This window comes from Cyclopterus lumpus, chromosome 5 (assembly GCF_009769545.1).
Source record: "Cyclopterus lumpus isolate fCycLum1 chromosome 5, fCycLum1.pri, whole genome shotgun sequence".
Lineage (NCBI taxonomy): Eukaryota > Metazoa > Chordata > Actinopteri > Perciformes > Cyclopteridae > Cyclopterus > Cyclopterus lumpus.
The window spans coordinates 12,031,533-12,048,111 of record NC_046970.1 but is presented as its reverse complement, the minus strand read 5'-3'; the positions used below and the strand labels follow the sequence as shown (position 1 = coordinate 12,048,111).

The 16,579-nt window shown below is 38.5% G+C and overlaps 1 protein-coding gene across 2 annotated transcripts; it reads left to right on the top strand.

Moving 5' to 3' along the window:
* The first annotated feature begins 729 nt into the window (after positions 1-729).
* inavab (innate immunity activator b) lies at positions 730-16,447 on the top strand. 2 transcript variants are annotated; one of them, XM_034533039.1, is made up of 10 exons: positions 730-999; positions 6,505-6,616; positions 9,013-9,146; positions 10,569-10,691; positions 10,791-11,022; positions 11,193-11,246; positions 11,527-11,830; positions 12,650-12,781; positions 12,972-13,677; positions 14,701-16,447. In XM_034533039.1, exons 2-10 carry the CDS (start codon positions 6,562-6,564, stop codon positions 14,791-14,793), a joined length of 1,833 nt encoding a protein of 610 aa, XP_034388930.1. In that variant the 5' UTR covers positions 730-999; positions 6,505-6,561; the 3' UTR covers positions 14,794-16,447. The 2 variants fall into 2 exon arrangements, with proteins under 2 accessions (XP_034388930.1, XP_034388929.1); XM_034533038.1 differs by lacking the exon at positions 730-999 and adding an exon at positions 4,131-4,226 and having other exon boundaries at positions 14,701-16,415.
* Positions 16,448-16,579: the final 132 nt, after the last annotated feature.

The window sequence follows — 16,579 nt, the reverse complement described above, 5'->3', positions numbered from 1 at the left end:
ATAAAAGTCTCAGAACATAATCTTAATAGAAAATAAGCTAACAGTATCAGAAGAGGTGTTGTGTCACATAAAAAATATGATGTACGCGTTGGTTGCTGACAAATGATCACGTCTATGTAACACACTGGGGCCCTCTAGTGGCTTAAACACAAATAAGATCATGCCAATTTAAGTTATTTAAGTTTAAGTTATAAAACATGTTGTATTACTCGGTTACAAAATAAATAACGTTGGTCACGTTGGAGAAATGATTAAGTGTCAAATCCGCTAAATAACCATGAAACACAAACCGCCCACACCGCAGCGAAGAAGTGAATGACCCGTGCGGCGTTCACGAGCCCATTTAAGCTCCTGATTTCTAAGACTATAGAGGTAAATGTAACTTGAGGCCCTTACAAGGGCCACTAAATGCAATAATAGCAACTTGAACAATCGATGGAGTGTTTTTAAAAAAAAAAGTGACTATTGTTTTATTCCAGAAATAAACTAACACATCGTTAGAATTTAAAACAGAGTGGAAGAGTACAACAACGACCGATCCTTGAATGATACGTTAATTAATTGATTTAATAAACATAACGAATGGTTTCTTAAAAAAATTGACATCCAGTTATTGATCTCGATGAACTGAATTGATACACGAGCCTTTTTATACGTCTGGTGTCGGAAACGCAGTTACCATGGTAAAAACCTGATGTTGTTATGTTGGTCGTGTTTTCGACAGCACGTGGAGGCAGCACAGCATTGATTTACTTTGCTGTGCTCAAGAAGTCGCCTCTGCAACAAAAGTTTTGTTTGGGGAGTAACTTGTTATTTTAATGGTTGCGTTAATGTATCCCGTCTTTTAGACCACAGAGACCAACCTTGAGGACTCAGTGTTGGTTCCCTGAGCTCGTTTCTCATTGTAAATAGAAGTAAACTTCCAGCTCAATGTGGGAGCCCTATGGAGTTTGCGTTGATACAGATGAGACACGATGCTAGCGAGCTAACGTTACTAAGGTAAGACCAACTCACGGGGACGTGATCTGTATACTGAATGCGTTGTACATGAAAGTCAGTGAACTCATTGTTGATTTGAAAATAAATGATCTTATGTTGGCGGCGTGTCGTTTGCGAAAGCTCACAACTGAGCGAGTTTGTAAACTTTTTGAGAAATTCTTTCAAGCCGAGGCCCAGCCGCTCTACGAAGCTGAGTCAGCGGTGATGAAACGGATCAATAGATGCCAAAGATAGTTTTCTCTCCCGTAACTTGACACATGGTTCAACTCTGAAGCTTGTTGTTCCATTTGATTCTTTAAATGTACTTTTATGTACACCGCTAACGTCACAGTATTCAGATGTAGCCCACAATACACACGTATGTCTAACTATTATGTCATTCTTGTTCAGTATTAACCATTCAACATTTCCCTAGTAAATGTAGCCAACTTAAAAACATGGAAGTATTGGAAAACGCTGAGTTTTCTCCATCTTTCATCCTTTCTTCATATAGTAAGCCAGGGTGTCATGGACAGCCTCTCCTCTTTTGTGTAAAAGAGGAACAGTATTACGTTTTCTGATTGTACTGACCACCAGAGAAGCTATACATTAGTGACATCCTCTTTTTAAACAGAAACGCACAGCATAAAAAAAAAAACAGTTAATGTGACTTCATAACGGTTTGATAGTGTACTATCAATGGTTCATAGGAGGCCCATTGGAAACATAATGATACTGTTTTACTTACATCTCGATACAAGTTTCCTACAGGGCAGTTATTTAAGTTATTTTGTGATTACTGTGCATTGAAACGTTTCCCCTCGCTTCACATTCCTGAGCTTTGACCAGGAGCCGAGAGGACAGAGGTGGCTTAACCCCTTAAACCTTCGTGACCTGCTGGTGGGACAGTCATTAAAAACTCAAGCTGTGCACCCAAACCTTTTTCAAGGCCATATTATTGTATTTTAAATTATAATGGAAAGCCTAAAAGTGTACAGGGATACCCAATATGTCAGTTTAAACTTTGGACGTGGCTTGTCTCTGTGTGACAGTGTTGATGTGTTTACGCTTGTTCCAGTGTTCTCAGCCACACTCTCGTGCTTGGCCACAGTTTAGAATATACCTTAATTAGCATGGTGGCGCACACACTTCTAATTCAGTTATCCACATGAGACACGCCACAATTTAATATACATGTGGTATTTTTTTCACATCTTTATTATAGTCAATTAGAGCCTTTAGGCAACATAAAACCCAAAGCTGGTTCGAGGCAGAGAGAGGTGGGGGAGGAAACCAGCAGCTCCAAAAATGGCTTTGTTTGACTTTTCAACGATTTAGGATTTGTGATGCAGTAGTGTAACTTTATTGAACCTATTTATGACACCACCTTGATCTAGGCATCCATACAGTGAGCCAAGCTGCAATATACTGAGGGGGTAAATGTGTGATCCCTAACAGCTGATGGCTCAACACACTGGCAGCAGTATTCTAGCCGTACACGGAGAAAAAGAATATTTAAAGAATTTGTTTGGCCAGCTGCAGTGTTGCCTACGCAAAGCTAGCTAGCTAGCTATCTATCTCTCTGTCTGGTGGGGACCTCTGGTTTATATAAACTACCCATGACATACACCAACAGGCTACTTCAGCACAGGATGAGTGGCTGTGTTACACACTAGTGTTTTGGGAAGATGTTTAACTAGTCTACACATCAAGCATGATGGTCTTAACTGCACAGCTGTACATTATTGAAAGTTGTGATGAAACTGATTTCTTGCCAACTCCAAAGTGTCACGCATACAATTATATTGTTATTTGTGTTGGTATAACCTTGTAACTAGTTTCCCATGAACAGGAGATATTATTATTTATTTCCATGACTTCACTTCCCCTATATCTGATTTTAGATTATCAAACTTGGTATGCTGCTTGTTTCCACAAGACGCTGCTGCTGTTCTTTTATTTCATTAACCATACAATTCACTGAACCAAATATCTGCTGCTTTGTCGCTGTGGCTGCTGCTTCCTCGGTGCCATGTCATTTGAGATCTGATTTTTAAGTGTCTGGGAATTGTTGGACCTTTTCTCGGCGTGTCTGAGCACCAACATTCCTGGAAAGCCAAAATGAATATTGAGAGCCATGCAGTTTGAGAGCAGGTGCTGCCTCTTGGTCCCAGTAAATCATGCATACTGTCCCACCACCGTGCATTTCTCTCTTTTTAGTCGAGGCAAAAACAGGCAGGCCACAAAAGAGCCTCTGCATTGGTAGCCTGGAAGTAAAAAGAGAAGTGTTGACGTTAAGAAGACTATTTGCAAATCTGAGATAGTACATTTGTAAGTTGTACTGGCCCTTTGAACATCCTGGAGATGGCAGTATAAAGATATTTTATCTTTGTACATGCAGAGCTGAACTTTGACACTGACACAGTTTATTGTAAGAAAACAGACAAGGTGAAGAGTCAGTCATCAACAGTCAGTTACCTGTCTTGGAATCATCTAGTTCCACTGATCAAAGCATAATTGTTGGCTTTTGACACTTCTGGGTTTGTCCCAACAGTTGAACAAGACACTGCTGTTGGTTACCAATTAATATACTTGTCATCATTGGTTAATCTGTCAAATACTTTTTCAATAATGGATTAATTGTTTGGTTCATAAAATGTCAAAATATGGTAAATAAAAAATATATTCAATTTGCCCTCATACAACGTATAAAAAAGCAAGACATCTTAATATTTGAGAAGATGAAATCAGCAATTTCTTTCTATATTTTTCTGACAATTGAATCATTGACAAATTGGTTCAGCTTTAAAACTGACAAAATACGTATATGCTGTTGCTCATTGGTTTCTCCTTGGCCCCCTACCTTTGTCATACTTTGTCTACTTTTAATAGTAGTAGTGCCTTTTTGTAAAGGGAGACATGTTTTAGGCCAGGTTGCCATCAACCATCTATTAGGACGCTGATAAGGGGGTGAGGCAAAGTATAATCTCTTAGTGTCTTTGTCATTGTTGTTGACACAGTTTCAAGCTCAGACAGGAGCGCTGAGTTATTTGATACTGACTCAAGTGTTCAGCCCTCAGTATGTGGCCACTCCTCTTCACCAGGCAGCGCTTTCTTAGTGGGCGAGTCCCTCATTCCTGTCCAGACTCTACACCGCTCAGGTTTTGTGCATTTCCATCTCAGTGGGGAATTCTGAGTAAATGTTTTTACTCCTTGGATATTGACAGTTTTTCTAAGTTTCTCCTCAAGTAAGTTGATTTTTTAACATCTGGTCTAATTGGCAGGTATTGTTGGGTTAATATTTCATATAGAGATATTCATGCTTTTACAAACGATGACAGGGTGGTGTGATATTTTGTTGGTACTAACAGTGACACTTCACTTAAACAAATGCCTCCAGGTAGTGTTTTGTACCATCAGGGTAAGGACAGGACAGGTGTTTTGTATGTGTGTGATTTGAATTCCCACTTTGTAAATATAATGCACAACAGAAATGTTTGACTTGGATAAAATATGTTTAACAAACAACAGTTCTTTGTATCTATTTTGAAGACAAGATACTGTACATACAGTACATGAAACTACTTATGTAGTTCCAGTTTAGTCCATCCTTCTGCAGTGGAAGGATGAGAGTCTGCTGCTTTTTCAGGGGATTTCAAGTAATTCGCACACATTGAACTGCTGAGGTGGAATCTGAAAACTCAAAACACTCCAAGACGTAAGATGGGACACCCCAGCTTTTGAAGTACAGCATGTTTGTGTATTTATTAATGGATAAAATTACTTAATTGTGTGAAGACTTGCTGCTTTTCTCTGTATTAAGTTAACTATCTTTGGATTTTGGACTGTTGGTTGGATAGAAAAAGCGATTTGAAATCACATCATGAACTCTGTACATGTGTAAGGGGATGTGTCAGACATTTTATAGACTTCTTTAAAAGTCTATAAATTATATTTTTATTTCCGTACCTTTTAGATTGTTGCTGTGATCAAATTGATTAGCTATGTGATCCTCAAACACTAACTGCTGCTTGTTGTTGTATAGTGTGTAGATATACAGTAACATATCCTGTGCTCTTGTAGCATTGTGTTGAACAACTCACAAGTCAATACCTACCAAATTTAATAGATTGGTCACATTTTCTTTTTAGTAGTAGTGATTTCTAGTTTTTTGTTAAAAGTACTATTGGATACTAAACATTGTAGAAGAGCATTTTTGCAAATGTAACATATGTTTACATTTATATTTCAAACTGAAACGGCACTAAACTCAGCATCGTCAGTTGTGTTGTCATTTAAGTGTGTTGTACATCAGCTGTTCAGCCTTAATTTAGCAAACACAGCAGCCAATTATCTGATCCAGTCACAATCATGTGAGCTGTTTGGGTCAGGCGTCATGTTCAGGATAATCTGGATCACCAATAGGATAGACCAACATGTAAAAGAAACAACTCTTGTATGTTTTTCTTGACTTCACCTCATCTAGTTGTTTCTAAAAACAGTGACCGCTTGGAAGCTTCTTACCCCTGGTGTGTGTTGGTATGCAACCAGTGCCACATTCCTGAAACCTCTTGGTTAATAATTTAACCAACGAGGTTCATAGTTATTATTTGTCACCAGCTGAATATATGCCTCATGCGTCCTGAGCCTCTTATCTGAAGGAATGAGATAATGGCGATCATATGACATCAGAGATGTACAAACAGTAACACACCCTAGACTTGGCAGCATTACTGTGTACTACTCATGCTGTGGGAGACTATGACTCCACCTGACTGTAGGGCCAAGAAGCCAAGTCACACCTGAATCACTCAATCACCAGGTCACAAGATTAAGTTACTTTAACTTAACGAAACAAACCATTTAGCTGTTACCGTGTTTTTAGAAAATGAAGTGGTCTAGCTGATAATGTATTACCGTAACATATGAGAGAGAGGAGACGGACAAAATGTTCGGCTCACTCATGATAAAAGTGCAGGTTGGATATGCAAATTACAACTATTCATCAGCATGTTGGCAGCACCAGTGCTGTAGCTCATGGGTAGAGTGGTCGTCCCGCATCCACAAGGTACCCGGTTTGATCCCCGTTCTCCTCATAGTTGCATGTCGAAGTGTCCTTCAGCAAGACACTGAACCCCCAGTTGCTACCCGGGTGCTTCACTGCAGCCCACTGCTCCTTAATAACTAAGGATGGTTCAAATGAAGAGAAGAATTTTCCACTGTGGGATCAATAAAGTGTATATTATTATTATTATTATTATTACCAGTGGAAAAGTTAGTCTGGAGCCCTGAAACCTCTATTGCTTTTATTTGTAGCCTAATGATAGTTTTTAATTGTAATTCTATTTTATACAGGTTTCTTTTCCCAGAAGCTGCAGGCCTAATCATGGTCTCTTTGTCAGAATTGTGTACATTTTTAAGACCTTGCCACAAAGAATCCATGACTTTTGTGATAATCAGTTCGATGTATACTTGGAAAACCCTGAAAATTGGGATTGATGCTAAAGCTGAAATATTACATTACAGGAAATGATGAGCTATAACGTCATCCACTGAAGAATAGCAACAGGTCGATCCACTGACATGGAGGGCAACGGCGAGATCAGTGACACTGACAGCGGCATCATCCTTCATTCAGGTAAAACATTTTTATGTATTACTGATAGCATTTTTGAAAAATAAAAAAAACAAGGAAAGCCCATTCATGCATTTTTCTTCAGGCTCTCAAGTATCTCCAGGTAGTATGTGCAAATGCCACAGCAACATAAACATTACATTTGATCTTCAACTTTAAGCCTGTTTCTCCATTAATTTAGTCTCAGTTTATAACAGCTTGCAGAAGTACACATGCTCATTTATGATCAGTGCAGTTCACTGCATCAAGGCTTGGTGTTTGACTGCGTTACATCTTGATTCCTAAAAATCTACATCAACATAATCATGAGACCTGAAATGAGTAAAAAAAAAGAACAAAGTGGACTGCAGATTGTCTTGTATTGTATAGTATGCCACAATTTACATTGACCTACTCATTCTGTACTTCCCTGCTGTTAAATTGAAAACCAGTTGGTAACATTAATCTTCTCCTGACACTGCTCACCTGTTTTATTTAAAGATAATTATTTAATCGTTTGTGCTTCACACAGTATTTTGCATAATTACTTCCTTTCATTGCAGATTACATTGAGTTAGCAATTGCTGCTATAATTATCTTGGAAACAGAGATCTCAATACAATTATCTACTCTCTTAAATCAACTCTCCACTTCAGAACACAACACATATTTGTTTGAAGTAGTAATTCCAGCCAGTTGAAAACAAGAGCAAGTCGTTTACTTAAAGAAAGCGAGTTATCACTTTTTTTTTCCACTATCATCCTGGAAGTCTTCAGATCCAACTAAAGTTGCCTCAAATCAGATTTCCCTCGGCTCCCTCTTGCCACAAAAGGCATTCAAAAACTTTTTTACTTACGCAGTTGAACTTCCAAAGATCTATAAACGGGCTTCGATGTGTAAATTTGATGGTTTCCCTTTTGAGTCTGGATTTTATTCAGGAGGAAATTCTGCCCTTTTCCGGTTTAACATGTTTTGTGAATATTACAGCTATCTACGAATCAATTAGATAGAAAACTAACTGACAGGATTAGTTTTTAAGCAAAAAAGCCAGAACATTTCAAGCTGAAAGCTGGATATCATTTTGGACTGTTGAAGAATCAGTTTGAATATTTGATGTTGAGTTTTGATTTTTGTTTTTTCATTTTGCTGACATTTGATTGACTGAAGGTTTAATCAATGTACTAGGTGCAACTTGAGTGAATATGTTGTTTGTAAGACAATCCATATATTGGAGGTTGCCACAGTCGACTTCATTAAAGGGAGTCACAAAATGTGGTCGTCTACATTATTCTTTCTGTCCCATATGGTAACAATGCCAAATAATTAACAAGAAATGTTGTCAGTCTTGTTGTTGCTACGCCCAGCAGTGTCCACTGATTAATTCTGTCTCTTCTGACATTCCTTGCGTCTTAATTGAACCACGTGATGCCTACCATATACAATGAAAAGGTGTCGATCTACAAAGAATAGGGGGATTGTCACTCTAGGAAGAGGAATTCTTTACCCTATTGTGGTGCTGTCACACTTCTTTCCTATCGCACAGCAGATGTTTGTCAGTACCTGCAGGGATTCTGTTAATAATCTCTGAAGGTATGTGGTGCTTAATGCATTTTGCTTAAAGCCACTCCCTCAGACTAATCTTAATGTCATTAGTCACCAAGGCTACAGACAGCACCAGTTGAACACTTGTTTATAGTCCCGAAGATCCTGCCAGTCATTCTGCATGCCACTAAAGAAAACAACACTAAAAAGGAAAGGTATGTTGTGTTGTGGAGAGTTAATCTGAAGCAGTATCATAATGGTAAAGGGACCAGGAAAGAAAGTACAACATGTATGAATTAAAATAAAGATATAGCAGGCAGAAGCAAAGATCACCATCAACATTGAGGACATATAAATGGTAGGGAGCTTGATGATGGACACATTATTTTGTTTCTCAAACTTGACATGTGACTAACAAACAGTGGAACAGGAAATACAGAGGGGCCCATTTAGAATGATAATGTTGTCAAGTTTGAAAAGGTCTGTACACTTGTGATTTACTTTGTTTTCATTGTGGTTAAATATACATCACACACTATGCACATATGTTCACCGAGTTGCCAATTAATACTAAAACACACTTTTAGTGTAATTCAATTGCACCAAAACAGTCGGTCTCAAAAATGGCCGCTGAGTTAAATCAATGTTTCTGTTACAATGTCAAGAAAGACTGAAGCTTCAGAAGGGAGCATTTAGTGTTTGGCTTCTATATTGGATTTACATACGGTTCGTTAGGTGTACCCATTCAACTTTACTTATTAATTTCTAACTTTGATTTCCTCCTACTAAAGGTCTCAAGTAGTGTTGAGTACTTAATAAATAAGGTGTCACATAATCTCAGATAAATCCATATGCTTCTTTCCCGTTGCATTATGCAGGCTCTGACAGCCCAATGATGCATACGAAGGATGTGACCACACACACTCGGGCCATGAAGCTCAAACACCAAGCTCTCCAGGACCGACTCAAGCTCTGCCTACTGGAGTTGAAGAAACTCTGCATACGAGAAGCTGTAAGTAAAATAAATCGAAGAATCAACAGTTAAAAAAAACAATTGCATAATAGAATTACGTTGAAAATGTTTCACAGAACTTAAGAGCCACATAATCATGACGATTTAAGCTCATTCAAATCTAGTAGTAGTACAAAAGACGAAACTCAAACTATTCGTTACTTAATGGGGCCAGATGTTACAACGTGTGCTTGCCATATTTCATGTGATCGAGCGCCTTTTAAAAAAAAGAACAAATAGGTGGAGTAGTGCAGGATGTTTGATGACGCATTTTACTGCACGCTAACAAAGTGACCTGTGTTCTTCCCTGTCCGCTCTAATGCAGAAGAATTAGGCCAGCAGATTTTGAATTTTAGTGGTTCAAAAACCCAACAAATTTATGAATTTTCCATTTTTTCTGCATTAGCTTAAAAATGTCCTTAATACCACAGTGGCTATCTCCAGTCTCAGTCCACTGAGGTGAAACAAAAGGACTTTTAATTTTTCCTCCTGTCCGTAGTGATGTTACTTATCATTTTGACTGCGAAGCAGAATGCAAACATTATCGCTTTCCTTTCAGACATATCATAGCCTTTGAATAGATATCCTTGTGGTTTAGTTGGCTAAAGCCTTTTCAATGTTCCCATGACAGAGTGGATACAAATCCAGCATGAGACTTTTGTCATGTCATCCATTCATTTACAATATTATCTGCCTTTTGTGTCTCTGCACTGGGAATTAACAAATGGACTAAAGACTAAAAATGGTCACACTGAATCATTTCGAAACTGGACACATATTCCTCTGGGTGTTTAACTGCCATGCATCGGTGCTCCGGGGTAAAATCCCAGGACTGATCATTCTTTCCTGTTAGCACTGGGGCTGGGTACTCCTGTTGGGACATGCTCAGGTTAACTAATGGGAGTCATGATGCCTCTCCCTTATCTTAGTGACAAAAGAACAAATAAGCTCATTGGTCGTACATACATGTTTGTCTGTCTGCAAAGTTGGCTGGTTAGGAGTGACTCAAACTAACAGTTTTCATGACTCTTCTTTAATGAAATCAGTAATCGTGTGCTTTTGTGCGTTTGGTTTGGACACGGATGCTCAACACAGTGAGAAAGAATGTGTTGTGAAAGGAAATCTCTGGAAATGCAGAATTGTGCAACAGATTTCTTGAACCTATATGCCTCAACATGTAAAATGCAGAATGACATAATTTCTAATATGCCATGAGTAAATAAATAAACTCTGAAGAGATGCGTGTGTCTTTATTTTGACAACTAAATTGGAGGATTTATTAGCAGTTGAAAACGCATCTTTATTTTAATTATCAATTATGATTTACTAGATCTGTCCTAAGGGAGAGAAAAATCCCTTTTTGTCAGGTTCAAAGGTTGCTTTGTGGACATTTGAATTTCTGATATTTCCTGTGTGTTTTAGGAGTTGACAGGCCGGCTGTCAGATGATTACCCTTTGTTGCTAGGAGAGAAGTCTCCGCATATTCGCAGACGTATTGGAGCTACGTTTAAACTGGACGAACAAAGCTTCCCTCGAGGAGAAGAGGTATAAACATAATTTTTAGACAATATGTTAACCTCAAGGACATGCAATGTTTTTCGAGAGTCACAATGCTGTCTCTCTTGTCACCGCGGCATTTTACAGGAGTCACAACTGAGTTTAGTGGATGCTGAGTTGGCGCTTCAGATGAAGATATACGAGGCAGCGCGAAAGCTCCGCGAGGAGGATCACCTGAGTAAGGCTGTTAAAAAGAGCCGGTCACGGCAATGCAAGATAGAGGAGAAAAAACTCAAACGGCTGCAGGAGATGGCTTTTCAGCTACGACTGGAGCACGGCCGATCATCACCACTCCCTGCTTTTAATATTGCACAACATGGTAAGAGGCGCCTGGCCAGACTAGAAGGTAGTTTGCCATCAAATCCCTTATATAATCAGCTGTGCAATTAGTTAATTGATTGTCACTCCATAACTTAGTCATTAATTAAACATATAAATGTATCATCTGATACTTCGCATGTGAACCAAATATCTTTTTCTGATTTTCAGATCTGGGTACATCTGATGACAGCTCTCTATCTGATTCTGTAGTGCAAGATGAAGGTAAGATTTAGCTTAAAATCTAGTGTTGGTAAGAGTTGGAGCAAGACCAACTTTATGTAGTTTGAAAGCTGAACAACTGTTAACCATAAAACATGTGGAAATATAAGCAGTCTAGGGAACATTTATCATTAATACTTTCAGTGCTCATGTTTTCTCCTAATAAAAGATGCTTCCTCAAGGAATATGTTAAGATAGTTGGAGGATATTAACATTTATCAACAGTAAATTACTTTCTGCAGGTATCAGACACTTCATAATTAAAAAAATGTTCCCTCCCTAGAGGTGACCAGTCAGTCATCACAGCTGTCCTCTGGACTCCCCGACCAAGGAGAGACCCATCCTCCCCAGCCTCCTGCGTCCTCACAGTCCTTCATCGACGGCCCCTACATGTCTCCATCTGTGGCTCCACCAATCCTGCCGTTGACCCCAAGCCAGTCTCCCGATCCGATTCTTGACTCTATACTGAGTTTAAACTCAAGCCCTGTATGTGACCTTCCTCCCATCCAGCACTCCCCGTGGACAGAGACTAGTCTCGACCAACCTTACCAGAAGAGCAAGAAGTCACGCTCCTCCAGCAAGACAAGGTAACACAAATTATCCATCGTGACTCCTTTCCTGTTCATCAATTTGTATAGTATGGGCGGGGGGGACAATGTGTATTTTGTGTTACTTGGATTGTAGTAAACTGCGTGAAATGCAGATTTTGTGGCAACTAGTAACATATGCAAGCTTGACAGGGAAATGGGCCTGGATTTATTCTTTGGAAATGATGGGGGGAAAAAATATTTGATTGCGGTGAATAATTAATGCTCCAATTCTGCCTTTAACAAAATATTGGGCAACCTTTTTAAGAATTGTAAATATCTTTTCAATAATTCTGGACAAGAGCTCATCTAGCAAAGTAATTTCTCGTGCAAACCCTCTTATTCTTCCATTGTATTGCAAAGTAGATGTCAGTGATGTTCATAAATGTTTAACACTGCCATCTGCTTTTGCTCTAGTGCTACAACAGCCAATGGCAAGAATGCAGAAAAATAAATCCTACTTATTCATAATGGCACCTTGACGCAGAGGTAGATTTCAGGAGTCAATTGCTGTAATAAGAACTCCAACTTCTGATTCATTTCTATTCATGTGTGTCAGTATAATGGATTAATACCACAGGATGTCAGAGGCAATATAGCAAAGTATGGACCATGTTACAACCCTTTAATACTCTCCTTCATTCATTGAGTTGAGTTAGCTTTTCATTTTTAATCATTGGTATTTCCGCCATTGATGTCTGTCATCATGTAGAAAGCCAGGGAATTTTCCAAAGTATTTAAAGATGTTTTGATGCATAAAAACACAAACTGAGAAACTAAATGTAAAGTATTTCTTGTACTGCCATTTTGTGTGTTCAGCAGTCCAGCCAAAAGTGAATCGTTGCCACCGTTGGAGGCTTGCTTCGCGTCCCATCTGAGGCTGAGCCGCTCTCAGTCGAACAGCACACCTTCCACACCAGAGATGCGAGTGCACAGACAACTCTCCCTCAGGTAGCTCAAATACATCTCCAGTTCTGTATGTCTGCAGCACAATTATAATTAACCTGTGATTAACTTCAAATTGCATTAATATTATTGACCTTTGCACATAATGTTTTCTTTTTTTTACTGAGATATACATATTTTTAAAGGTGAGTTTGTTTGCTAAGTGTCCATACTAATGCACCTGCTGTTTACACAGAGTATCCAACCCTGAATCTTCATCTGAAAAGGACCGTGGTCGCACCAGAGGTCCAAGGAGGCGACTGACAGATTATGCAATGACTTTACCAGAGACTCTTCCCCCCGCGGTGAACTATGGAAACCACATTAACTCTGAAGAGAGCAACTCTGAATACTCGTTTACATCTTACAACAGCTCACCATGTCAGGAGATGCCCTGTGATACGCCCAAACAATATCAGTCTGCACTAGCGCATTCTGGACCTGTTGGCAGCTATGCACCTCAAGCCTTCGCACGCACTGGCTTTTACCATAATCCCAGGAACCAGTCCAGCCCCAGGTTTCACAAAGCCTATTACAATGAGGAAATGGTCTACCAAAATGATCTGGAGTTGGCACGGAGCTATTACGCCCAGCAGGCTCCCTGTCCTTCCAACAGATATGAGTATTACTATAAAGACACTGCTGTGCCCCACCAAAGAGCACAGAGGGCTTTACCCCCTGAGGTCCGACTCTCCCCCTCCCCGGCTCAATGGGACCATCCACAGTACCGCTCCAGTGGCCTCCCACAACAAGTAGTGAATGAACAGCTTAAGTCATGGCACCGGCGGAGTCAGCTCAAATGCCCTAGGTCTCGCTCTCTTGACAGACAGGGAGCAGTCAGAGTCAAAAACATGTCCACTCGGGAGGCGACCTTCCACCAAAATCAGAATTACCATGAACAGGTAAGCAGACTAAAGTAATTTGATACATGCTTTAGAGTTTGTCAGTCAAAATTAATTAAACTAGTGGTGTTAAGTTAGTCGTTGTCTTATTTAATTAGTAATCAAAGGCAGGAAGTTATTTTGACTTATCCAACGATTACAATGTGATCGATTTTCTGATCACAATGACTGTTTAATGTATGAATAATACTTGGAAATCACAGCTTTTTACATGCCAAAGCGGCTTGAAAAGAAATTACATTTTGTATTTAGTAATATTTTGGAAATTGGCTTGTTTGAGCCTGCTATTTTGGGTTTATTGATTTACCTGATAAATGGGTGTTTCAAAAAGAAAAATGGTATAATGGTTTTAATATATTGTCACGCCAGCAGACACTGAAACACAGGGACGCATTTGATTCAAAAGTAAAAAACAACTATGCTCTGCTTAAGACAGGAGCTTACATGTATCTTGTCTCAATGCTGTCTCTCTTGTCACCGCAAGAGAGACAGATCCATGATAGCGGATGGATGTTTGTTGTCAGAATAAAGTTTTTTCCAAATGCTTATCAGACACTGGTATTTTTTAACTAGTTTTAATGTGATCAAAAAGGACATTTCATATTTTAAGTTTATATTAAGGATACAAACAGATGGTTTTTATTCATTGTGATAATTTACTTTTGCAGTGGATTTCTTTTTAACACCGTTCAGATAACATATAATATCTGTTACTCCGGCTTGATGCACCAGAAATGTTTTGGTTGTTTGTTACAACAACCAAATATGACAATACAATAACTGCAAACATCTAAATATACCAGTGTAAGAGAAAATTTGTGTTGGTCGTAAATTAAGTATAAGTCATGTTAAATTTAACTTTGAAGTCCTAAAAAGTTAGAAGTCATAGCAGAATATGGATGACACATTCATAATACTACAGAAGACAGTGTAGTCTTTCTTGTAAGAATGAGAATACGCTGCAGGTATATTTGCATCCTACTAAAGTATTGTTTTTTTTTGTGTTTTTTTTTTAACTTTCAGGTTATCCAAAGAAGGGCTCTTCAAAGAGCTGCAGATGACACTCAAGCACACTGGGTTGTAGATGATGGCTCTCACTTTGTAAGTCAGGTGTAAACCGAGGCCGCCTCAGGCCGCAAACTGAACATTGTCAACTCAGAAGCTGCAACTGCATTCATTCCCAATTAACCAAAGTGAAGTTGTCAGATAATCAAGTCGAATTAACTGTTTATTCCTACAAACAAGACACATGTTTACCTGTATTTGGACATAGAGGGGGAATGTAAAAGAAATTCAAATCTTTCAATATAATGCAATATAGTAAAACAATAACTACAACCACCAAAGTTACTGTATTGTTGTACATCTCTCTGACAGTCACAGCAGAGCAGTTGTATTGGACACAACTGTAAAGTGTACCTGTTGTTTTTTTGTTGACTCTCTATATTGTTTTGAACTAACAGTTACAAATTAAGCATTGAACTGAGTGCTTGTTAGTGAGGGCTGATTAAACCTGCGACTGTAAATCTGCTGCCAGCTCAAAATTGAAAACTCAGTTTCTCAAAAAACTAATCTTATCATCAGTAGAGAGTTTCTGTGTCAATTACAAGGTTATTATGATATGGGGAGCAATTGTAAATGAAATTACAATTGGCAGTAGTAAAACAGAAATGTCCAACAAAAGTTCACATAGTCGTCCGATTGTGAGAAATGTGAATGTTTTAAAAGTTACTTTTTACTTGCATTTAGGTCGTTGTTGAAGTTGATCTCAGATGAATTGTGATTTATTTCAAAATAGCCACATGTAAAGCCATCAAGAAAACTGCTGTAGGTACTTAATAATACAACATAGTACTGCAATAGATGTGACTATCTGTAGCCACAAACACTGCCATTAATGCACATTTCTGTGAGGATGTGCTCAAGACAGAACTATAGTTCTTGCAGTTTGGTGGATGGAGAATACAGTGCTTCTTTTCACCGGCTGCATTAAGGACCTTAATGAATTGGGAGATAATGTAAATGAGTAACATATCCTTTGTTAACTACATTTTGTGTATAATTGTGCCATGGTGTGTCACCATGATAATGAACTTGAGCTGCTTGAATTTAAGATCCCAGTTTTGTCCTTGTGTACTTTTGCAGGCTAATTCTACTTGTTTTTATACTTGTTCTTTGTCTGTGGCTCTGCCAGTTAACTTGAATTTCTAATGGATTTACTCAGCTAGTTGAAACTAGATATTAATTTACTCACATGAGTTACAATGTAGCACATTTAAGTCTTGATGCTTGGCAGCTAGTAATGTGTTCACTTGAGATGTACATGTCCTGAGCTTCTTGTTGTTCGAACCGATACAATTTCACTGCCAATATGTGATTTACAATCAAGTCCACAATCAAACAACCTTTTGATGGTAGATCATTTGAGAATGAGAGCAAATTACTGCAAATTCAATAACCGCTACACACTGACTGGTCTCTCAGTGATCTATGTATGCATTTATTTATTGTGATGTGCACCATTGGACCCATCGAAAGTCAGACTTGAAATAAAAGAAGACATGGACCTGAGTTTGCAAAAAAAGTTTAGTCTATTTGTAAAAAACAAAAAAACAGACCACAATCATGTTACCTTGTTTGCCTCTTTTTTTTTTACTGTCTTTTTTATTTATCAGTTGAATTAGTTTAAGTGGACTTAATTTTGTTATGTTGATTAATCTGTGAAAATGTTAACCCTGTGGAAGAAAATAAAAGAGTAATGTTTGCATAGTGTTGCGTTTCATTTAATCCAATACTATTTGTTTTTTTTACGAAACACATTTTTGATATGTCACAGTAGGAACAGCAAAGGTGTAAATAGTAAAAGGAATGATGGCTAAATTCCATTTAGGTGCTTTGGGGG